The 22,823-nt window shown below is 50.1% G+C and overlaps 9 protein-coding genes across 9 annotated transcripts; 5 read left to right on the top strand and 4 right to left on the bottom strand.

The window, feature by feature from the left end:
• Positions 1 to 1,422: 1,422 nt before the first annotated feature.
• On the top strand, positions 1,423 to 2,005 carry N7511_001591 (Zn(II)2Cys6 transcription factor domain-containing protein; the record flags this gene model as incomplete). Its single annotated transcript, XM_057124016.1, has 2 exons — positions 1,423 to 1,590; positions 1,658 to 2,005. The coding sequence occupies 2 exons, from the start codon at positions 1,423 to 1,425 to the stop codon at positions 2,003 to 2,005; spliced, it is 516 nt and encodes a 171-aa protein (XP_056989749.1).
• Positions 2,006 to 3,425: 1,420 nt separating this feature from the next.
• On the top strand, positions 3,426 to 5,882 carry N7511_001590 (Zn(II)2Cys6 transcription factor; the record flags this gene model as incomplete). The annotated part of the gene is made up of 4 exons (XM_057124015.1): positions 3,426 to 4,342; positions 4,398 to 4,832; positions 4,881 to 5,781; positions 5,838 to 5,882. The coding sequence occupies 4 exons, from the start codon at positions 3,426 to 3,428 to the stop codon at positions 5,880 to 5,882; spliced, it is 2,298 nt and encodes a 765-aa protein (XP_056989748.1).
• Positions 5,883 to 6,014: 132 nt separating this feature from the next.
• Positions 6,015 to 8,873, bottom strand: N7511_001589 (ATP-binding protein; the record flags this gene model as incomplete). The annotated part of the gene is given in 3 exon segments (XM_057124014.1): positions 6,015 to 7,019; positions 7,084 to 8,019; positions 8,031 to 8,873. 3 exon segments carry the CDS (start codon positions 8,871 to 8,873, stop codon positions 6,015 to 6,017), a joined length of 2,784 nt encoding a protein of 927 aa, XP_056989747.1.
• A 788-nt stretch (positions 8,874 to 9,661) lies between these two features.
• Positions 9,662 to 12,282, top strand: N7511_001588 (uncharacterized protein; the record flags this gene model as incomplete). The annotated part of the gene is made up of 3 exons (XM_057124013.1): positions 9,662 to 11,377; positions 11,429 to 11,491; positions 11,545 to 12,282. The coding sequence occupies 3 exons, from the start codon at positions 9,662 to 9,664 to the stop codon at positions 12,280 to 12,282; spliced, it is 2,517 nt and encodes an 838-aa protein (XP_056989746.1).
• Positions 12,283 to 12,938: 656 nt separating this feature from the next.
• On the bottom strand, positions 12,939 to 16,253 carry N7511_001587 (DUF3591 domain-containing protein; the record flags this gene model as incomplete). Its single annotated transcript, XM_057124012.1, has 1 exon — positions 12,939 to 16,253. One exon carries the CDS (start codon positions 16,251 to 16,253, stop codon positions 12,939 to 12,941), a length of 3,315 nt encoding a protein of 1,104 aa, XP_056989745.1.
• Positions 16,254 to 16,716: 463 nt separating this feature from the next.
• Positions 16,717 to 17,576, bottom strand: N7511_001586 (RNA methyltransferase; the record flags this gene model as incomplete). Its single annotated transcript, XM_057124011.1, has 4 exons — positions 16,717 to 16,961; positions 17,011 to 17,303; positions 17,353 to 17,451; positions 17,500 to 17,576. 4 exons carry the CDS (start codon positions 17,574 to 17,576, stop codon positions 16,717 to 16,719), a joined length of 714 nt encoding a protein of 237 aa, XP_056989744.1.
• Positions 17,577 to 17,732: 156 nt separating this feature from the next.
• On the top strand, positions 17,733 to 18,923 carry N7511_001585 (uncharacterized protein; the record flags this gene model as incomplete). Its single annotated transcript, XM_057124010.1, has 3 exons — positions 17,733 to 17,906; positions 17,967 to 18,050; positions 18,108 to 18,923. The coding sequence occupies 3 exons, from the start codon at positions 17,733 to 17,735 to the stop codon at positions 18,921 to 18,923; spliced, it is 1,074 nt and encodes a 357-aa protein (XP_056989743.1).
• A 219-nt stretch (positions 18,924 to 19,142) lies between these two features.
• On the bottom strand, positions 19,143 to 20,059 carry N7511_001584 (MICOS complex subunit MIC26/MIC27; the record flags this gene model as incomplete). The annotated part of the gene is made up of 3 exons (XM_057124009.1): positions 19,143 to 19,781; positions 19,861 to 19,953; positions 20,033 to 20,059. The coding sequence occupies 3 exons, from the start codon at positions 20,057 to 20,059 to the stop codon at positions 19,143 to 19,145; spliced, it is 759 nt and encodes a 252-aa protein (XP_056989742.1).
• Positions 20,060 to 20,273: 214 nt separating this feature from the next.
• N7511_001583 (mitochondrial intermediate peptidase) lies at positions 20,274 to 22,652 on the top strand (the record flags this gene model as incomplete). Its single annotated transcript, XM_057124008.1, has 1 exon — positions 20,274 to 22,652. One exon carries the CDS (start codon positions 20,274 to 20,276, stop codon positions 22,650 to 22,652), a length of 2,379 nt encoding a protein of 792 aa, XP_056989741.1.
• Positions 22,653 to 22,823: the final 171 nt, after the last annotated feature.

Raw genomic sequence — 22,823 nt, 5'->3', positions numbered from 1 at the left:
ACACGTCAATCCATGTTCAGATTGTACAGTAGGTTTGACAGCACGAGCCGGAAAGGGTACCAAAGCCCCCCTTTTTTTGGCTATCATTGCGCCGGTGGTGGCGAATCTCCCCCAGCCCCCCTCTTATGGCCGTTAGCTATCATTCGACGCTTAAGTTCGGGAGTGGCTCACAGCATTTCAAAAAGAAAATCCGTGTGCTGCGTGGATGAGCATGGATTGCATCGGCTTACCTCTGGTCGGATGGTCCAGTCAGTATAGATAGATCACTGTAGCAGGGGATCTAAGCCAGCTCATGCAGCTCGAGGGTGAAGTTGTCACAAGTGCTCGGTGCAGAGTGGCAAGCAGCCACAGTGGGCCCGGCACGCTCCAGTGGGGTCTGACTCGGTGGATAAACTCGAGGTGGCGATGTTTCAAGGGGGGTTGCGGTACAAGTAGAAGGGCCAAACTGGAAGATTGATGAGCGTGGGGGATTGGAGCCAGATGAATTCTCCGGGACCTTGCGTACCGAGTTATGCAGATGGTTTCTTCAACACAAGAGATCTTCGAATTCCCATTCTGAAAGAGGAAAATGGAAAAATAGTGGATTTCGACTCCATTCTTAGCTTAGTGTGCTTGGTTTCTGCAGAGCGATCCTGTGCGAGTCACGGGTTCGACCGTGCCCTCTAAACCACTTTGATGTCCAGGCCCGAGCAGCCAGCATCCCTCCACATTGGGTCCCTGACTTGATCGGGTCCTGTTCTATCTCGGATTTGGGAGGAAAGTCGGGGGTTCAAGACAGGATCGTGTTATGACGAGTGCTCCGGAGTTTGTTTCCACTCTATATGATAGGTTCAACCAGCCCAAGCCTCCACGGCATTATGATCCTGCGAAATCCAGGCTTTATAAGAAGATCGTCAATAGCTCTCTCTCCCTATATGATTGGTTTATCTGGGAATCAATCATTGGTTTGTGAAAGCCGCAGGTGGCTCTTTCCCAAGTTCCCCTGTGGCTATTGGACTGCCTACACTAGATGGACCAAATTGCATTTTCGGTTCCTGAAAACTGCTCGGTCCTTACCTAGGTAGACTTGCCTTTATTTGGGAATGTCAGCGTCTGGAGGCCCACACCCGCCACACACGCCAACATCCCTCGTGTCTCCCCATTCCTTATTTCCCCTAACCCCCCTTCGCTAGTCCTATGTTTTCTCCTCCACGCTGTCTCTAGGCAGAGGTTCTTTCCTGCATATCACTAGCGTGGCCCCAAGGCCCCCTCTTTCCCTATTATTTGCACTAATTCGTGGTCCATCCATCGTCGACGGAATTTCCTTGCTTGTGCTTATTATCATGCTGTCAAATGGTGGATGGCCCAGATAGAGTATTTCCTTTTTGATCTGATTATTTTGCCCCGTTTCTTCTAGCCGTTCTGTCACTCCGCACAGACCTGATGGCCGATGTATCTCGAGGCCTTCGGCCTCTCGCACCGCGGACTTCCATGGGAGGTAGCGGCGGGGGCGGTGCAGGAGGAGAAAGTCCAGGAGGAGGTGACGACAAAGACAGACGCATGAAACGAGTATCAACGGCCTGCACGGAGTGTCAAAAACGTCGCACGAGGGTACATCACTTTCCCATCTGCCCTGACTCGTTACCCGAAGGAAATTTGACAGACATCTTCTGATTAGTGCAGCGGTCATCCTCTATGCGATGAATGCAGAACTCATAATCGCGAGTGCATTTTCGATGAAGCCAACGACAGACGTCGCAAGGCCTCGGCGAAGAAAACGCAGGATCAGTTGGATTACTTCCGCACTCTCACCGACGATCTCATCAACACCATCGGGAGTGAAGATCTTGCGGCAGTCCAACTGATTACCGACTCCATCCGATCTGGAGCCAACCATGAACACCTGCGAGATCTGCTTAACAGCATCCTGCAGGTTCATCAAAATGAGTCTCAAAACGGGGAAGAGACCGATTACCAGGGTTCCAATCCGAACATGTCTTACTATAACCCCAACCAACCTCGCTGACTGGGATTCTCCCGGTTCTCGGGTAATATCGCATGAATTTCTTGAAACTCATGCTCCAGCGCCATATTCTCCCATACATCCTCCCTCTGACCCGCTCCCCTTCGAGCCCTCTGGGCAAGTCGACAAGTCAACGATTTGGATATTGAGATAATTGCTTTCTCGGCAAATTGGACTAAAGTGATTGGTCATCTTCAAGTGATGCCCTTATAGTCATATGCGTTGCGTTCATTCTGATTAGGGCCGAAGCAAGTCACTTGGAAAACAGAGCCGCGCCTGATTCTTGAGTGTATCTTTGCTTGCATGGCCGTATCTTGCATACTGAGATTCAGCGTAAACCAAGTTGCTTTTCTTTTTTGCCAGCCCTAGCCTTGTACCTTTCTTTATACAAACCAGCCCAAAGCGAATTCTAGACCTCGAGATTCCAAGAATCGATCGGCAAGGATGAAGCTCATATCCTTATTCACCCCCGTCATTCGATCATATGTCTCGGTGAGCTCGCGATCAAAAATACCATTTGATATACATACAGAGGCTTGGGACATTGGATCATTTCGCCACCTTATACCCCCAAAGAAAAACAAGTATTTGAAACCACCAAGGATGGTGCACTGCATGATCTGAGCTGAATCAAGGGTCCCTCCAGTCTACTCTCAGTGATGTATACGAATGGCTCCCGTCTATTGTTTCAACAAGCCTACAGCAAGCCATCAACTGACCAGCATCATTCGTCGATGCCTGATATGCGTTTGCGCTCCTATTCTCGCCCTTGCCACGTCTTCCTCGCGCGAAATAGTTTGATGCGCCAATCGTTGATGATCACAAGTTCATGGCAGGTTTTCAATCAGCTTGATATGCCTATGGCACCTTCTCACAGCTATCCGATCAAGTTACTTTGACTACAGGCGCATGAAGAAACTCGCAAAATCTTGAGTGATACGCTTTCACGGTGTTATTTAGTCTTTTCTTTACTTGGACAACCCCAATCAACACGATGACAGGGTTTGATGCTGCTGAGATGTCTCCAAATTATTCACATAGAACATGAAATGCTATCAAATATCGTCGTTATAGGCCTATGTGATCTTAAATCCTATAGATGCTGCTCGGAGCCGCGAACATAGAGCCCTCGAGGCCGGCTATTTCTCCTGATCACTATATACTTTGTCAACCCCGGTATGTCTCTCCCAGAAATATCCAGCACCAAGGCCTAAAGTGCGTATGCCCTTCATAAACGTGATCTCCAGCTGTAGATGCTCGGGGGTCTTCGGCCCCGGAAGCTATCCGTGCCCCGACCGGAGTCTCGCCGAGATCTTTCTTCCCCTCGCATACTTCCCCGTTCCCTTTTCCACCTCTTTTTCCCGCAAGACGCTATATAGAATTTGGTACCCATCGTCTCGCGATTGGCGCGCTGGTATTGGCAATGGCTAGCGTGATCTCGGACGATACTCCTCCACCCGGGGTCCAAGATGGAACGAATGTGACTGCGCCAACAAACTTGATATCTCCTTCCAGTCGGAAGAGAAAGGCTTCCGAGCTATCTTTGGTTAAAGAGAGCACAGCTGCGTCCCGCCAGAAAATTACAAGAGCCTGTGACTCATGCAAAGTAAAGAAGACCCGCTGTACAGGTACGCTTCCCTGCACGCGATGTACACGTCTCTCGCTACCATGCAAGTACAATGCCGCTTATTCGCGCGGTCTACCGCCGGATCCTCTACCTGCATCACCCAGCCCGCTCTCGACCCCAACGGGCCGGCATACGTCGGAGGCTGCCCGCGCGTCCGGCAGCCCCCATACGCGGGCAAGTACAAGAGACTCGGCCGTGACCAGCAGCAAATCACTTCCTATCCCGAGCCAACACCGTGCTTTGTCATTGCGGACCTCGCCTGAACCAGGATCGACGGACTGCGAGGGCAATTATCTCGGCCCTGCGTCCGGTGTGTCGTTCATCAATCGTGTATGGAGTCGTCTGCACCAGGATGAGACCACGCATTATCCCGATGAACTTCAAAATGAGTCCTCACGGAATACGGCTGTCTTTATGTTTGGTGATAAGCCATATTGTAATTCTCCAGAAGTGGACTTTTCATTGCCGTCTTTCAAGAGGGCCATGGAATTGGTCGGTATCTACTTCGATTTCTCCATGGTGACTTATCGCTTTGTTCATAGAGGCAATGTTGAGGATTGGACTAGACAGCTTTATCGGAGTAATATCTCGCTCTCTAACCTTCCAGTTGGAAATATGGTTGCTCGCACTGCCGTGGTTCTCATCATCTTTGCCGTGAGTACTTTGTACGCAGAGCTTCGGCCAGATGGGGTGCCCAATGGGCGTAGTGAAAGGTGCAGATACTCTGGGTGGAAACTAGATTGACTGGACAGTGCTGATATTTGGCAGTGAGCGCTGGTATGCCGCTTCGAAATACATGACCTCTCTCGAGTCTGGACCACCGCGGCTGGAAACTATTCAAGCTCGACTGGGCCAATGTCTTTACCTACTGTCATCTTCGCGGGCCAACGAATGCTGGTACTCTTTTGGAACCACAATGCAGGCTGTGACAGCTCTCGGGTTGCATAGAAAAATGCCCGCCAAAGTATCAAATAAAGCATACTCCTATTTGGAACTGGAGCTGCGCAAGCGCATATTCTGGAGTGTCTACATTCTAGACAAATATCTCAGCATTATGTTTGGACGACCTCGATTGTTACATGATGAGGATATCGATCAAGAATTACCAGATGAGATGAACGACGATGACCTAATGGAAGAAGACCCAACAAAACGCACAGGATCTACTGATAGTATGATGATTGCCTCGGTGCTTCATTACCGGTGAGTCTTGTATACTCCCACTCAGAGATATACGTCTAAACCAAACAGACTTGGCCGCATCCTAGGCGATATATCACGACAACTATACAGCATAAACACCCCAACACGCGACTCGCCTCTAGAAACCGCCATCAGGCTAACCTCCGAACTTGAGAAATGGAAAGAAACCGTCCCACCATTATTCAACAGTGTTCGTCCATCAAGTTTGATTCCACCCCTCTGCCGACAAAGCCAAGTCCTGCAACTCGCCTACTCACACGCGATGATTCACGTCACTCGCTCATTCCTCCTAACAGACTTCACAGACCTAAGCCGCCGACCCAAAGTTCCACACCCAATGGTGAGCTCCCATGTGCAGAAATGCATACAAGCCGCCGAAGATATCATGACGATAGTTGATAGTCTCGCGCAACAAGGCGTCCTGATTCAATCTTTTTGGTTCACGCACTACGTCTGCTTCTGTGCGATCTTGGTAGTCTATATTCATACTATTCAACAGCATCGAGGATCACTAGGAGGGAGGCCAGGGTCAGCAGCCGGAGCTTCGATTTCTTCTGCTGGAAGTCCTGGTAACCCGGATAAGTCGCGGCAGCTATTTTCTCTCGCAGAGAATTGTCAGCAACATCTTGCTGAGGCTACGCGGAAGAATTGTCCGAGTCGCCGGTATGGAATTATTCTTGAAGAGCTTCGCCAGGAGGTTCATCGACAGATTGGGTCGAATGAGCTCGCTGCTGGCTTTAAAACTCCCTGCCACAGTAGGTATGATGCTTTTGATGCATCTTCAGATGGCAGTTATCACGGGGCTGGGCCCTTTGATACTCAGACGGTGGACATGGCCTCCATATCAGGGATGATGCAGCCCACCGATCTGGAGATGACTGCAGGGGAGGATGCAGGGTTTCTTGAAAGCCTTGAGGGATCGATGTGGTGGGCTCAGCTTGATTCGTGGGTATGTTTTTGTTTACATTGTCTCTACTTGTATTCTTCACTGATTATTGTTCTTAGGCCTTGTCAAATTTCCCTAATGATCCTTCTACATATAACTTCTAAGACAAGAAATACTACGGTATGCGAGTTCTAGCAACTTGTATTCCAAGATCAATATTCTTCTGTCACATTCTGGTATTTCCTAACCCAAGTCGTATCCCCATGTTCATTCTCAGCTCCAGTTTTCTGTGGATTTCAAGTCTGCGTAGATGGACGATGAAGATTTTCCAGATAAGCATCAAACCGCGCTGACACCTGAATTACATCCTTGACTTGTTCATATGTGAGGAATGTTTTCTGCCACTTAGCATATTGACGAGCAGTGGTGATACAATTCCGGATTTGTCGACCATTCAAACTCTCCTTCTTGAGCACATCCAAATTCATGCGCAGATCATGAATATTGACAGAATTAGGTTCAGACTTCCACAACCGCTCCATGAAAGCCTCCCAAATGAGACGTCGCTGGTCCTCGTCGAGGCTTGGGTAGTGCAGTGCCAGTTGAATTCGCGATTTGAACGCCTCATCAAATGTACCTACCCGGTTTGTGGTCAGAATGAGAATTCCCTCGAAATATTCTACCACTCGCAAGAATGATGATACGAGCGCATTCCGATTCAGGTCTTCCATCCCCCGCTGCTCAAGGAATACGTCGGCTTCATCAAGTAGCACGACGCAGTTCCATATCTTGCCCAGGTGAAGAACAGACTCGAGATACTTTTCGACCTCTTCAGGCTTGGTGCCCACATCGCCGCAGGTGACACGATAGAGAGGTCGCTCTGCAATTTCAGCGACACTCTCTGCAGTCAGTGTCTTACCTGTTCCTGGTCCACCGTGTAAGAGCAGGATGAGACCGTTGCCCTTTCCTGCGATTAAATCTGCCGAGTACTCAGCTTCAATGTGGTTAGTGACCAGTGCTTGGATCAAGTCCCGAGATTTGGACTCGAGGGCCAGGCTCTTGAATGCTTCTTTGTTCCAAACTACATCGGAGATGCGGTCGGTGCAGAGCTTGAACCACTTCTTTCGGCGAAGGTTGAACCCGACAATTCTGGGGGGCATCAAAAATTGGAATGTTTCATCTGGGGGTGACTCCCTGGCCATGGCTCGGTCATCAAGCAAGCTTTTGTATTCAATTTGAACATTCGAGGGTGGATGCAATCGTTTGTACGTTTTCATGTCTATGATGTATCGGTCATCGGCCTAAATGAATTGGTCAGTCTATATTTTCCAACTATAACACCTTGAATGCCACTCGATTACATACCATGGTCTGGAAGTTTTCTTCTTCTGTGGCATGGTAAGACACATATCGATGTCCACGTAGTTTCCAGAAGGTCTCTCCACGCCTCTGAAGCATTTGGAAAATTTCACTTGATGCGTGCTTGATCGGGAACACAGCAAGGTCAGTAATAGCACACTCTTTGTTCGAATTGCTCTCAGCTGAGGGTGAGTCGCCAGCTGCTTTCTGGCTGTATGAGTTAAGCATTGGATCATCAATGGGATTCTCGCGTCGATTTTGTGACTTGTTTGCGGCAAGCTGTGTCTCTGACGTTTGAAATTCCAGTATGTCCCATCTTCTACAAAACTTGCCGTCAAACTCCCATGTCTGGCCCCTGACTCTCCACAGGGAAGACTTTTCAGATCCAAAATATCTTTCGTCTTGAAACGGCCAGTCTAGCGCGAGGTATCCCGTGTACTCATTGTTGTCTTTGGAAATCAAGACATCGTTGGGCTTGAACAAGTATGGGACATACTCCGGGCGAATGCGGCCCTTGTTGAGCAGACTGTCCGCGACAGCATACTCCTCGCCACATGTTGCTTGGACATAATCCATGAAGAGATCCAATTGCTGCTGAGCTGCTGAGCTCAGCCCTTCCCTCATATCAGCCACTTTGGATCGGTTGTGGTAGACGAAGAGATAGGGTTTCTTGACCTCTCGGGAAGCCTGGTAACCACTATACATAGACTTGAACTCTCGACCACTCAGCATCTCTTCGAATATCTCTTTGAGATACTCTGAAACAGGAAGAATGTTCTCGCTGAATGGCTCTGGCTTCCCATACTTCGCTCTTAACGAGTGCCGCTCGACTGTCCTCTTAAAATTTCGAAATACCACGAATGATATGTCTTTGTTCAAAGCCAGGTAGAGCTCAAAATTGGCCAATCGGTCATTACAACGTAGACGGGGGAGCCCATAGCGCTGTGGATGACTTCGGGGGGATCTGTGAATGTTCCCATCCACGGAGTTTTGAAGTCCTCATCGCTATCCATCCTTAGGTACATGCCTCGAGATATGTTATCATTCTCGATTCGGTAGAGAATTTGATACTTTGACGCCTCTATATCAATGGGCTTGCCTTCTAACTTGATCACTTTCTCCTGGAGGTATGATATCTGGGCTCTTAGACTTTTAGCCTCGGATAGAGATATAGTTCTTTGGCTGGAAGGTGCATTGCGATCCTGTGGCCAGATTGTCGGACTTGATCTCCCGGATGAGGACTGATATCTTGGGTAAATAGTGCCTTGATTAGGCCTTACCATGTGAGAGTTCCCCTGGTTCATCGAACTATGCTGTCTTTGCCTATCGCGCGGTGGAGCAGCTACAGGCATCTGGGATGGACTGTAAGGCCAAGGGAGGTTCACTGGCTCGGGCGAGATAGACAACTCTGGCATAGTTCTGTATGGGGGCTGATAAGGAAGTCCCTGTTGTTCATATGGAGGTTGAATGGAGGTTTCTTGCTGTGTTTGTTCTGAATCGATACGTTCTCTGTGCGGCGCCAGCTGACGTCTTGGCTGTCGAGCTACCAGCATGTGGTTTCGCTCCTGCGTCTGCGGTCTCAAGTAACCACTGTCGCTTTTATTCTCGCTTGATGCTTTGGGGTGGATAGGGTAGGACCTAGTGTACTCATGACTGTAAGGAGGCTGTGGCTGGCCTTCTAATCCCACTTCCACTGACATGTCTTCGGAGATAGTGTTGTTTTTGTAGAGCTCACTGCCTGAGGGAGCAGAGATGGGATCGAGCATCTCCCACGGTGTTGAATCTGGGGTGATCATTTTGAAAAGTTGTTGTCAAGAAAGAAAAAGGCAGACTACAGTAGGTGGTGAAACGAGCATTTAAGTGGTGGGGAAATGGGGGATTGTCATGACAACTAACTGCGTGTCAGCTTTGAGGCGCCAGTGAACCAACCAGTGGATTCCTGCAGTCATATGCAGCTACTGGTTGTTTGCTTATTATTTGTTTGTGGCGCACTGTAAGTGGTTGGTTTATGTGGTAGCCTCGTATACAACGGGGGAGAGATTAACTTGGGAGAGTCACGGGGTTGTGCTTGCCCTGGTCGTGATTTCCTGTTCCATCATGCAACTTCACGGCTCTGCTCCTTTGGATTGTGCATCATTCTATCATTAATTGGTTTGATCATCCACCGTTCATTTTATCGAGATGATTGTCTTCAAGAAAGACACCACCCAAAGAAGCCTTTTCGGTCTCCGGATTCCTGCCAAAGTCGTCGTATCTACGAAAGATACATCACCCATCGAGTCAGGCACTTCGGAGAGTCCAACTTCAGAACCAATCATTCCTGAAAGCAAAGAGCGCTTAAGAGCATGCCTGACCCGAAGTGGTTCGAAGATTCTATTGTTACTGGGATTGCGAACTTCTTCCAAGAGTAAGCAACGTCATGTATTTTCCAGGGCTCCTCTGAAGATCTTCTGCAGGTATCAAAGAGCCAAGTATCGAGACAGACTGTTGCATTTCCATGCGGACTGGCGATGAATGTTGGGACCCCTTCTCATCAGGTGCATATAGGACTCTGGTCGAATCATCACAGAGTGAACCACTTCCTATGACTCCCTCTCTTGGTCCATCGATCGAGGGCACGGTTTATCTTTCTGAGCCTCTTCCCGATCTTCAGTCTTTATTTGAAACCCATGGTGAACAGCCCATTAGAGATGACCTGCACGGTCCAAATGGGAAAGATCCTTTGACAACGACTCTCATTGAGCAAGAAGGCCAACCGATTCCTAAATTTGCAGATCGTCTTTCGCACAGAATCTCTCTGGCATTCGGCCAGCCCACTGTTATTCGCCGTACGAATCCTTGCGCGAGACCCAATATTCTTCGCTCAGTGTCACCCGCTCCAGATGAGTTGAGCAACCAGGTCGACGGAGCTAACGATAGCTCAGATCCTTCTTCTACCCTAGGTAGCAATTCTTCCCCCCGTGGTGAACAGTCCACTCCCCCGACATCAGGGGTGCCATCTCCTTTGTCAAATCGATCCAAAATATATGATCAGCACGAGACGGCGGTATCACATTGGCCTTCTGTCTTTGATATAAATGAGACCGCAATTACTCCTGAAAAAACAATCAGCATCATACCCTCAGTCAAGACAGTGGAAGCTACCTCGATAGCAAAGGTGTATCTGGAACTCTATTTCAATTCAATTTTCCAGAACAAAGATCTTCGTCAGGAGCGACAACTCGAGTTAGAACATTATATCTACACCTATGACCTCACGGCAGAGGAGCGAATGGTGACACGCCATAATTGGGTGTTACGCGAAAATGTTTATTTGCGACAGTGCCGAGTGCTCAAGTCCAATCGATACTGTACTCAAAATGCAATCTCTATTGCTGGATACAGGTCTATCAAGGTGCTTGGGAAAGGGAGTTTTGGCGTTGTGCGCTTGGTGCGGCCAGATCATCCTGATTTAAACGGTTCTGGCGACGAATATCCTTTGAACCCTGCTGACAGCAATTCTCCTGCAAAACAAACTCCTTTTGGAGTATTGAAATCTGCTATGGAGGGGGCCAAGAAAGGTCGACGGAGATACATGACTGGAGAGAAGAAAGAGGTATACGCCATGAAAGTTATCAAAAAAACGGAGATGATCCAGAACTGTCAAGAAGGACACATTAGAGCCGAGCGGGATTTTCTTGTGGCATCTGAGAGCTCTCGTTGGGTTGTTCCTCTGATCACCAGCTTTCAGGATGCCAACAATCTCTATCTGGTGATGGATTACATGGTTGGTGGAGATTTCTTGGGACTTCTGATTCGCAGAGACACACTTCGCGAAGACTGGACACGATTTTATGTTGCTGAAATGATCCTGTGCATTGAGGAGGCGCATAAGCTTTGTTGGATTCACCGTGATGTGAAGCCCGACAACTTTCTTATTTCTGCCTCGGGCCATCTGAAAATCTCCGACTTTGGGTTGGCTTTCAATGGGCATTGGTCGCATGATCAAGCTTACTACAACAGCCAACGATATTCCCTATTGGAGAAGCTCGGTATCGAGGTTAAGGGTGATGCCGAGGATCAGAAGGAGTCTCTCGAGGCGAATGATCTTCCGGCTGACGTGCAATTGTACGCCTTGGATGATTACTCAGTTCAGCAGACTCCCTCTTCCGGTCTCTTGGATTGGCGTGACAACAAAGGAAGACGCAGATTCGCCAAGAGTGTTGTTGGGACCAGTCAGTATATGGCACCCGAGGTTATTCGGGGCGAAATGTATGATGGGCGATGTGACTGGTGGAGCTTGGGTATCATTCTGTACGAAGTAAGGCAGTTGGCTTCTTTTCGTGCAAATCGAGACTAACAGGTTTCTTAGTGTCTATATGGCTGCACCCCATTTGCATGCGAGAGCCGGCATGACACCAAGATCAAAATTCTGGTAAAGTATATCCCTCTCAACTCTGTGCCATTCCCAGTCTGACCTTCTTGAAGCAACACGCTCGAACTCTGCAGTTTCCGATAGACAGGGCATCTGACAGAATGGTTTCTCAAGATGCCCTGGATCTTATTACTCGTATTCTTCAAGAGCGTCAATACCGTCTATGCTCCCAGAAATACCAGGCCAATGACTTTCTAACCTCTCGGCCCGTTTCAAATCAGATGCTGTACTCTATGGACTCGCGCTATCGAAACATCGCCAGCTACTACGTATATCCCAACGATGCAGCGGACATCAAAGTCCACCCATTCTTCAGAGGCATCCGATGGCAGGATCTTCACTTGTGCCAGCCACCAATCATCCCCAGGGTCAGAAACTGGGAAGATACTCGGTATTTTGACGACTCAAAGCTAGCCGCCAATGCCCCAGGTAAGGCTGAGGCCCGTCAATCGGAAGACAATGGAGACACTCTTAGGTCAGACCCAGACGCCATTACTCCTGCTCAGGGCCCCGATGAAAATGTTTCCATTGAGCCACGAAGCGTCGCTGCTACGCCAGACGCAGTATCCGAGCAGATCAAGGACAATGCAAAGAAGAAGGAAAAGAAGCGGCCTCGCGACAAAATTCTCCGTGATCAACAGATGAGCAAAAACGTTATGGAGATCCGCAAGAAAGGCGCTTTCCTGGGGTATACGTATCGGCGGCCCAGCGAGATGGCTTTGGCATTCAATACAGAGCGAGGGCGACAACCGCTTGCCAGGGGTCAATTATCTGATCTGTATGCATCATGATTCTACCAAATTGGTCGTGGAAGGGTTTTCAACGTCCTCTAGCTTCAAACGTGAACAGTCGACCGTTAGTGCATTCCCGCCACCGCAACAAGCCACCATCCTTTCAGTAACCTATCCATATACACATTTTTATCGGACACCTAGGTATAAAGATAGGCTTCTAACCGATGCTCGCTCATAGCCCTTGGGATGAACTTCCCACTGCCCTCCCTTTGGTTTATCATTAGCAATGAACATATAGCCTCGCAGGGTATTGTCTTCTGTCTATCATTCTAGCTTCTACATTCCTTAACTTATATACCGATCTACAATGAAGGACAGTACGAACTATAACTGGAATCTAGCAAGCAGGAAAGTGATATTTTGGCTATGGAATTGCTTAAAATCTGTTAAGAATAAACCGATACCCGAAAATCCCATGATAACACACAACAAATAAGGGCAAAATCACAACGCCAGTGAATGAAGACAGGCAGTAGGATGGCACTAATGGCCCCGGGCTAAGTGGCCATAATCTGTAGAAGAAACGCAGGGTATCGAAGCATAAACTTAGAATAGGCTTCTCCGCCTGTTGGGTATCAAGATTGAAGATTGAGAACGGAGATGATGGAGCGATATGACAAATGAGGTATGATAAAAAAAAAGGTGAAGAATCATTAAAGCACCGGCGCGCTCATGGAGAAAGCCGAGTCAGTCACGCGGTCTTCGGGCTTCATGGTACCATTGAGCAAGGGGCAAAGCTTTTTGTTGGTCTTGATATGTCCGACCTGACCACAGTTGGCACACTTGCGCTGAGTACCAGCGGGCTTGCCGTCCGGATCGCCGGCACGAGGGATACCCTTCTGCTTCTCGCGAGCAAAGCGGCGCTCCTTGTTGCGGTTCAGACGGCCGAGCTCGGCTTCGATCAGCTTGCGGTTGCGGGCATCGACTTCGGGGTCGCCGGTTGGTTGGATGGATTCTAGCTTGGTGTGCAGTGCTGCGCTGCGATGGCGGTGCTGCATGTAGTGTCTGATAACACGTTGATCCCAGACAAGCTGTTCTCTTTCGACAATCTCGCCGTTGGCTTCTTTGACCTGGCGGATGATACGCATGACCTTGCCGCGAGAATCTCCGAAACTCATTTTGCTAAACTGGCTGGTTGTCTCATCATCGCGACGGTATGGTACAGGTGTGGGTGCTTCGGATCGAGGTGTGGGCTTATGGTATTGGTCTTCTTCCTCTTCGTGGTCAACATCACTCTCCTGGTCGGAATGTTCGACAGTAGAGGACAAGCTGGCCTTTTGAGCGTCCCAAATACGACGAATGGATGTTTCATATGATTTTTGTTGACGAGCAACATTGTAGCTGTGGCCACCAAGCTCCTTGAGTCGCTGAGCATCGAGCTTGTCCTCAACACTTTCACCGATCGCCTTGAACCCACCCTTCATGCTAGTCTTGATGAAGTTGTAACCCTCGCCACGACCAGTGGGATCACCCTCGCCATGGAGCTTCAGCATAGCCTTGCCCTGAGAGGCAAGCAGGAAATTGCGAGTCGCTTTCCAGGGAGCCATTTGCTGCTCAAAGCTTTCCAGCTCTTCGTCTTCTTCATTTTCGTTGTTGTTTTCCGCATCATTGCCATAACCGGTATCGTGGAGATGTTGCTGACCAATCTGCATGGATTCCAGAAGACAAACATCTTCGGGCTGCACCCAAGCGCGAATGGTGTCTTGGTCTGGAAGAACCGGATCCAATGGCTTCCAGTATTTGGTGTCCTTGTCGTGTTGGAGGAAATCCTTGACCTTCTGCCGGTTCTGCATATCAGTCGTATTGGGGATATGAGCAGTAACATCACTGATTGCGAGTCGCTCGTCTGGGCTTTTCTTCAACAAACGATAGACTAGCATTTTCATGCGGTTCTTGGCAACGGTGGTCACCTTACGCGAATGCGGACCAGGAATGTCCACGGAGGGGAACTGTTGTCCTGCGACAAAGAAGTTTTCAATGTTGCGCAGATAGTAGCTACTACCGGCCTCGCCAGTACTGCTGCGGACAATCAGGAAGTCCGTAGTCTTTGGCTGGTGGGGGAAAAGCGGTGCTCGGTACATGGAGTTCGAGATCGCAGGGGCGATTTCACCAGGGTCAACGTGACCAAAAATTGAGAACGGACTCTTGTCTTGTGGCAACAGCACGGCTGTCTCACCAATCTCTGCTCTAGGACGCGTTGGGTCGTCAATGTTCTTCCGTCGGTAGTAGTTGATGAATCGGTTGCACATTCCGAAATTGGCGAGCATCATAGGAACCTCTTCGGAGTATTCCACAAGAAGCACATTAGAGTTGTCTGCCATAGATAATGCCTTTGTTGTATCGTAAACACTCTTTGCGTCTCGTCCACGTTGCTGCTTGCGTTTGATGTGGACAGGATTTTTGAACCAAGATGTTTGTCCGGGTCGGAAGGCCATGGAGGGCCGGTGGAAAGATCGGGCTTCAGCCTTGGCCAATTCGGTCTTGTAGTAAGGCCACTGCAAGCGGAGAGCGGGCAGGGCGTGTTCAAGAGTCACATTGCCAAGAGTACTGCGGATCTTGTTCTGATGGTTCTGCTTGAGCATGTCGTACGCTTGGTCATTTGAGATATTGTAACGAGAAGTAAGACGACGAGTCAAATTCAAGTCCACCTCATCTCTGGATCGGGGAGCGTGCTTCGGCTTGTTTGCAATAGCATCTGCGCTGGTCTCGTCGACGAGAATGTTTGGATCGTTCAAATCAATGGTGACCTTTTTCGCAATCTTCATCGTGGCTTGTTCAGGGTCATCCAACAGCGGAATATCAATATGAGACATTGCGATAACGTCCATTGGGCTTGGGCCAGTCTTTCGCTTCTTCTTCGGCACATCATCGTCCATAAGCCAATCCGGCTCGTCATCTTCGAAAACAGTATCTTTAGGATCTTCTTCCGGCTCCGCAATGAGGATATCATCCACCATATCCCAGTCCGCGCAAATAGTCCGAAGATCTTGCATCGTAATGCCACCTGGCAGCGGATCATCGCCATCTGCATCGCCCATCTCAAGGTCTTCTTTTTCTTCTTCCTCTTCTTCTGGTGTCGTTTGAGTGATCATCACAATGCCCAGAGAATCGTTTTCAAGACCACGCTTGAGGGGCTGTCCTGTTCGAAATGTGCGCTCCTGGTCCGCCGCAAGCTCGATATTCACTTTTGTGGGTAGAACAGGTTTAGGAGGCTTGGTGGGCTGTTTTCCGATGAAGATAGCTTTCTTGTGTGGAATAAGTTCCAACCATCGTGGAAGTTCATTGCGATTAAACGAAGGAAATAATGAATGCAGAAGTTCTTCACGGTTTTCTGGAGGAGCAGGTGGATTTTCGGGCCCGGACATAGCGAAGAGTGCTTGCTGGAGCTTCCAAGCGCGAAGTGTAGCGGGGTCCATGTCGTCTGACATGATGCTGGAATCGTCCGGAATATCTTCATCCATGGGCATCTGTTCTGCCTCGGGGGCGGGGGCAGGAGGAATGGGTGGGAGCTCAACTGGCTCATTGGTCAAGGGCATCTGTTCATCTTCAAAAAGACCACTGGTAAGGTCCTCCTGCCCAGCAGGAGGAGGTGGAGAGAAAGACCCTTCGCCAAATAGATCATCAAGGTTATCTTCTTGTGCCTGAGCCCCCGTAGCCTGGTCACCAAAAATATCATCGCCGTTCCCGAAAAGAGCGGCATCGTCGGAGCCCAGGTTCGCGAAAGGGTCTTCGTCATTGTCGTCCACCGCGGGCAGAGCTGGGGCAGCGTGTACCTCTTCTTCTGGAAGCTCGTCGTCGTCGAAATCTTCATAATCGATCGCATCGTCGGCCTTCTCGCCAACATCTAAATCGCGCGAAAGAAAATCTAGAGATGGTCCGTTGTTCTCGTAGCTGTTGAGCTGCTGCATCACATTGTTGAAGTCATCGTCCTCGTCCTCCGGGACTTTCTTCTGTGTCGCGTGAGGCATGATTGCGGTAATGATGGCTTTGAGGCAATAGGATGGTCGACAGGGTAAGAAGACAAGGTCGGTTCAGATTCAAGAGAGAAGTAAGAGAAAGCTGAGGTCGTAAACGTAGGCGCTAGCCAGACGGGCGGCTCGCGATTCAAACGACGGGCATCTGGTTGGAATCGGTGTATGCAAAAGAAATAATGCGTCTTTTCTAGCTATTGCAGCCAGAAAGTGAGAGAGTGCGAAGCAAGAAAGGTAAGGTCTGAGTGAGAGAAGAAGTCAAGATGGAAAACGGCCGCGGGTTCCAAGATGCGCGGGTTTTACGCTAACCCGAAATGGCAATCAGCTCGTGATAGATCAATAGGCTTCGAGACAATACGCGCTCAAAATATCATTCAGATATAGCTGGGTTAGAGATTCAATAAGAGGAAGAAAAATTGGTATAGTGAAATGTGGTTTTATCAAGCGTAGGCAACGTCAGTCATGAAACATTGAAATCCCCGTAGAAAATACACAACGCCTTGCTCGCACCCTCCATACAATAGTGCATCACCGTAGCCTTGTGGCCGTCAGGAACTAATTTTGCCATCTGTTTCAAATCAGATGTCCTTGGAATGTATAGAACCATATGCTTGCTGAACACAGAGTACTCATCGTACAACCTTTGTAGTGAGTATGGTTCCATCGTCTTCAGGTTGAATACCTGATCTGAACGATATCCGGGGCCTGATACGATTAGTTTCAGTCGTAGAATCAAGTGTGATTATGTGCTTACCTCCCCACGGGGGACTTGCAAATACAACACTGTATGGACCCAGTTCTCTAAGTTGATTTTTGAGGATCTCAAAGCAATCACCTTCGAACCAAGTGATCTTGTTCTCGACGCCGTAGATTTTTGCGTTGTGCTTTGCGCATTTCAAGACAGCGGGATTCTTCTCAATTCCGTACACGCGCTTCCATTTCCCGGTCAATGCAAATGCGATTGTGTTTCCACCTGCGCCAGCAAAGCAATCGACCAGAATGCTACGTCCAGCAGGCGCGGACTCGGCAATTTGCGTGGCAATTCGACTAAATGCCGTCAGTAACAAGACAGTAAGAGCGGTTTTGGATTACTAACTTGGCCACTGGTTCAGGCGTAACGCCAAACCAAGCATCATCGGTCAGCCATACACCTTCATCGTACTTGGAGAAGATCCGGTAGCGTTGAGCCCAATAACTTGACATAGACTTAGCATTGGTCAATTTGAACCATTGGATAACTTACTTCTGAATGTCCCAGGGGACCTCCTGGAGACTACTGTAGTGATGCACCTCCGGAGGAGCTTCTTCTTCGTCCGCCATGATGTTTGATAAAGCAAGACGATCGATGCTCGATAACCGATAAAGATGCGGGTGTTTGCACTGTTTGTCTCTTCGTCCGGCCAGCTCTCAGGCCGTAACAACACAGGTACATTTGGCCCTCACTTGATCACACATCCCTTTGTGCACTTACCGACAATGTTTGGTGCTTTGAACCGATTTATTGGCCGACTGGACGGAGAGCCCGGCCAACAGCCTCGAAACGGACCAAACGACAACGCGTTCGGCTTCCAGGTGCTCCGCAACAAGGACCCGGAGCTGCCTCTGGAGCCATGGTTTGACTTTATTGTTGGAATTAATGGTCATACAATTGTTTGTCTACGGAGCTAGAGCACGACTCGGCATTATAGCATCGCTTACACCAACCAACAGGAAGATCCGGACCCCAACCTCTTTGCGACAGAAGTGCGAAATTGCGCTGGAGCAAGCTTGACTCTGGAAGTATGGAGCGCAAAGGTAAGAAGTCAAATTTCTCACTGGAATCGAGACATAGCTAAGTTTTGGACTTACTAGGGCCAACGAACTCACACTATCACGCATGCTGTCCCTCCAACGAACCCATCTCTCGGTCTCGCACTCCAGCTGGCTCCCCTTTCCTCCACACAAAATATCTGGCATGTCATAGCCATCCCATCACCTCTCAGCCCAGCATACCGTGCTGGTTTGCTGCCCTATTCAGACTACATCATTGGAACCCCAAGTGGGACATTAAGAGGGGAGTCCGCACTTGGAGAGCTGGTTGAAGACCACCTAGACCGCACATTAGTTCTATGGGTTTACAACAGTGAATTCGATGTGGTTCGTGAGGTTGAGCTGGTGCCAACAAGAGGTTGGGGTGGTGCGGGGGCCCTCGGTGCTGAGCTAGGATTCGGAGCCCTGCACCGACTGCCCATTGGACTCGGCGAAGAAGTGGAGGCACCCGGAGAGGTCGTTTTCGAGACACGCGATGACAGTGCTGCCGCCCCAGTAGGTGGCCCTGCAGGTACTGGGCCAGAAATTATGCCTGCCTCTGGCCAGTTCTTGGTTCCTGCGAACATGACAGCACCACCGCCCTTGGCTTCGCAAAGAACTGCTTCGCCATCAGATAATAGGTCTCCAGCAAGCCGTCGTGCAGGAAGACACCGACCTTCGGCCTCGCCCAACAGGGCCTTCGATGATTACTTTGCTGAAGGTGAACAGAAGAGTCGGGAGCAAGACTTTGCGCCTTCGAGGCATGGAACTCCTCTCCCTCCCCCTCCCAAGGTCGGACTCTCGCAATCTCATTCGGAAAGTCCTACAACTGCATACGAGGCGCCGGAGGGTGCACCAGGACCGACAGAGGAAGAATGAGCGAGATATCTGCGACCCTTTTAATGTAGAGTACCATCACGAAATTCAAAAGACTCCTCCTTTTAAGTGGGCTACATAGCCGACTACAATGAGATACTAAAAGAGCAAACATTTGAGAAACAAAAGGAACCAATCCGGTTATGTGTTCGGATCTAGGAGTTCTAGGCGTACATATGCAACAAACAAATCCTCTCTATAGCTTCCATCCGGGGTTCAAATTTAGTGGCCCTTGCTCACAAGTGCCTCCAGCTTCTTGCGAGTGTCACCAATCTTCTCCTCCATCATCTGGCGCGCCATCCCGCTGTGCGCAACACCAGTGAACCAGATGTGCTCCGCTCGCTCACGGATAGCGATGTGCTGCTCCGCAACGGCAGGAACCTTCTTCTCATACTCCCACACAAGGTCTCCGACATTGCGCATAGTAACTGGAAGAAGGGTGTAGGCAGCAGCGGTACCAAAAGCAATTGGCGACGCAGTGCGGAGGAAGATACCACGGTTACGGGAAACGATCGAACCGGCCATGGCAGCCACGACAGCATAGACACCGCCGGGGAGCAGGCGCTCACCAGACTCGGGCGAAGGTGCGAGCGAGGCAACGGTGTTGGTGAAGCAGTTTTCGATGTTGAGGGCCCGAGACAGGAAGTTGTTGAAGCCGTTCTCGGCGGCAAGGGAGTTGGAGTAAAGGAAAAGACGGGCTTGTCGGACCTGGGCGGTCAGGATATCTGTCGGGGTGGGCGAGGAGGGGGCTTGTTGCACAGCCGGTGCAGAGAACAGCTGAGTAGCCGCGGGCTGGGCAGGTTGTGCGGGTTTGGAGGGTTCGGGGATGTCGGCTGGGAAGTCATCGTAGATCGGTTTGCGCTATATTGGGCAAGTGGTCGTGTCAGGGCCAGCCAGGAGCTGGGGGTTTTCAGTGATATCAGGAGAAAGATCATCATACGTTGTCTCGAGGCTCTTCTGCAAACGCTGTCTGCTTGGGGTACAAAGCAATGCCTCCCGCGAGGAGAGTGGCTGCGATCGGAGCCACAGCCCGCTAGGCACAAGTCAGCAGGGCACGACATAGAGGAATCAATTGCATCGGGTAAGTCAAGAGCAAAAGAGCTTCAGCATACCTGTTGCAACATCGGCCGGAACGACATCCTGGGGGGTGTGGGGGAGGAGGAGTAGGGGAGCTGAGGTTTGAAGGTGGAAGCAAAGTCGTGTTGGATCCAGACGGGAATTCTTCGGCTCGGCGGAACCTCCAGAAAACTCCGTCATTGCCCGTTCTCCTTCAACTGGACTCTTTGGATTCTTGGGATTCTGATTTGGGTTTCTTTCCTATGTCTTTGTTCTGGTCTTAATACTGTCGCTACAATGCTTCGCACTGCGCGACGATCGTGGACATGCCGCAAATGCCTGCACCTGCAGTCCCAGTCCCGAGCTTTCGAGAGCGCCGCATCAGCCTCGCCAACGCCATTTGAACATGTCCCAGCAGATAACAGTGCGCCAGGGAAGAAGACTGATGACCAGACCCTACGCCGTATGTTTGATTCCCAGCCGTTTTGGAATGAATACTCCCAGCAACGCACCACTACGATCCCTAGACGAGCTGGGTTAGTCCAGAACCAATACCTCACAAGCCCCGAAGGCTTCAGGACATTCGCAAATGTCTCGTTGCAACGATGCCAGGCTATCGTGACCAAGGTTCTTGCCGCCTCGACCGTGGAAGAATACAGAGCACTGGCACGCGACCTCGACCGGCTCAGTGATCTCCTATGTCGTGTCATCGATCTGTCGGACTTCATTCGAACCATACACCCTGATCCGCGGATACAAGAAGCAGCCACGCAGGCGTGGGCTCTAATGTTTGAGTATATGAATGTTTTGAATACCACCACTGGCCTTCACGAGCAGCTTAATAAAGCCTTGAACAACCCCGAGGTTACATCACACTGGACCGAGAGCGAGAGGATTGTCGCTCAGATCTTGAACAAGGATTTCTCAAACTCTGCTATTCATATGCCGCCAGAGGTACGGCAGCGATTCGTGAATCTTTCAAACGATGTGAGCCAGTTGGGATCCGATTTTATGAACGGTGCGGAGCCTGCGAAGTCCCAGGTGGTCTTCCCTGCGAGTGCACTCCAGGGTTTGGATCCTGTCGTTGTTCAGAAAATTAAAAAATGGAACAAGAAGGCCCCGGTGCCAACCATGGGTGTTGTTCCTCGACTTGCTCTGCGCTCGGTGCGTGATGAGGGAGTTCGCAAAGAGATATATCTCGCCACTCGCACATCCAGTACACGCCAACTACAAAGACTTGAAGAGCTTTTGGTTAAAAGAGCGGAACTTGCCCAACTTACAGGCCACAGCAGCTTTGCACACATGACCCTTGGTGACAAGATGGCAAAGACGCCTGAAGCAGTATCGAACTTCTTGACCTCGCTTGCCTCAAGCAACCGTGGCCCAGTTCGTGAAGAATTATCCAAGCTGCAGGAACTGAAAGGTTCTTCATTGCAGCCGTGGGACCATGCCTTCTACGTTCACAAGCGAGTCTTGGAGTATACCCATTCCCGTCGCTCTCGTCACCTGGGTTCCATTAATGAATTCTTCTCACTGGGAACGGTGATGCAAGGTCTCTCTCGGCTTTTTGAGCGTCTCTATGGTGTGCGTCTTGTTCCACATGAAACATCTCCTGGCGAGACCTGGCATCCAGATGTCCGTCGTCTCGATGTCGTGGACGAATCGGACAAGCACATCGCAGTCGTTTACTGTGACCTGTTCACCCGGCCCAGCAAGCACCCAAATCCGGCACATTTCACTCTTCGCTGTTCGCGTGAGATCTCAGCTGAAGAGGTTGCCGAATGTGCCTCGATGAACCAGTCGGCTCACCCGAATGACGGGATGGCCACGGGCGTCGACCCAGAGACAAAGACTCTGCGCCAATTACCAACCATTGCTCTCGTATGCGATTTCCAGGAGCCTCAAGCCAATGGCTCGGGTCATCCAACCCTGCTGAGCGAGCAGAGTGTTCGTACGTTGTTCCACGAGATGGGCCACGCGGTTCATTCCATCCTTGGTCAGACGCCTCTGCAATCCATCTCGGGAACTCGATGCGCCACGGACTTCGCCGAACTTCCTTCTGTATTGATGGAAAGTTTCGCGACCGCGCCAGAGGTTCTTTCTCTGTATGCGCGCCATTGGAAGACCGATGAACCTCTATCTGAAAGTATGATGCAGAGCATGGAACTAGACCGCACTGCGCACGGGTCCATCTACGGCGCTGTGGAGAACGAGGCGCAGATCCTTATGGCGCTTGTTGACCAAGCATATCATTCAATTCCTGCCGAGATTAGTTCAGCTGGCATTGACTCCACCGAGATCTATCACCACGTCTTCGCTCAGCACTCCAGTCTCCCCGATCCGGATAATATTCGGCCACGCACCTCGTGGCAGGGCTTCTTCGGCCATTTGTACGGCTACGGGGCTACCTACTACAGCTACATCTTTGACCGTGCGATCGCCAACAAGCTCTGGCAAGATGTCTTCCAATCTGGCCAGGCAGCTGTTGATCGTGCTGCCGGCGAGCGATACAAGAACGAAGTCCTTCGCTGGGGAGGTGGTCGCAATGGCTGGCAGTGTGTGGCTGGCGTTCTGGGCAACGGCAACCCCTCCAATGCGAACGGCCGCCTGGCTGAAGGCGGCGATGAAGCCATGCGTGAGGTTGGCCGCTGGGGTCTTGGACGCGAGGGCATGTAATGTGACCCGGGGATATTGTACTACTATTCAATAAACTCAGATCTATACCGTACAGTGTAAACAAAACATCGAATCTTGATCTGATTCGTGACCTCTTGTGATCTCTTGTGACCTCCTAATTAAACTCCGGTGGCTTGAACCGGACTCACCGTGGCCGAATGGTTATGGAGG

The sequence above is a fragment of the Penicillium nucicola genome (genome assembly GCF_028828085.1).
Source record: "Penicillium nucicola strain IBT 29836 chromosome Unknown utg000001l, whole genome shotgun sequence".
Lineage (NCBI taxonomy): Eukaryota > Fungi > Ascomycota > Eurotiomycetes > Eurotiales > Aspergillaceae > Penicillium > Penicillium nucicola.
This window is presented reverse-complemented; position numbering and strand designations above follow the sequence as displayed.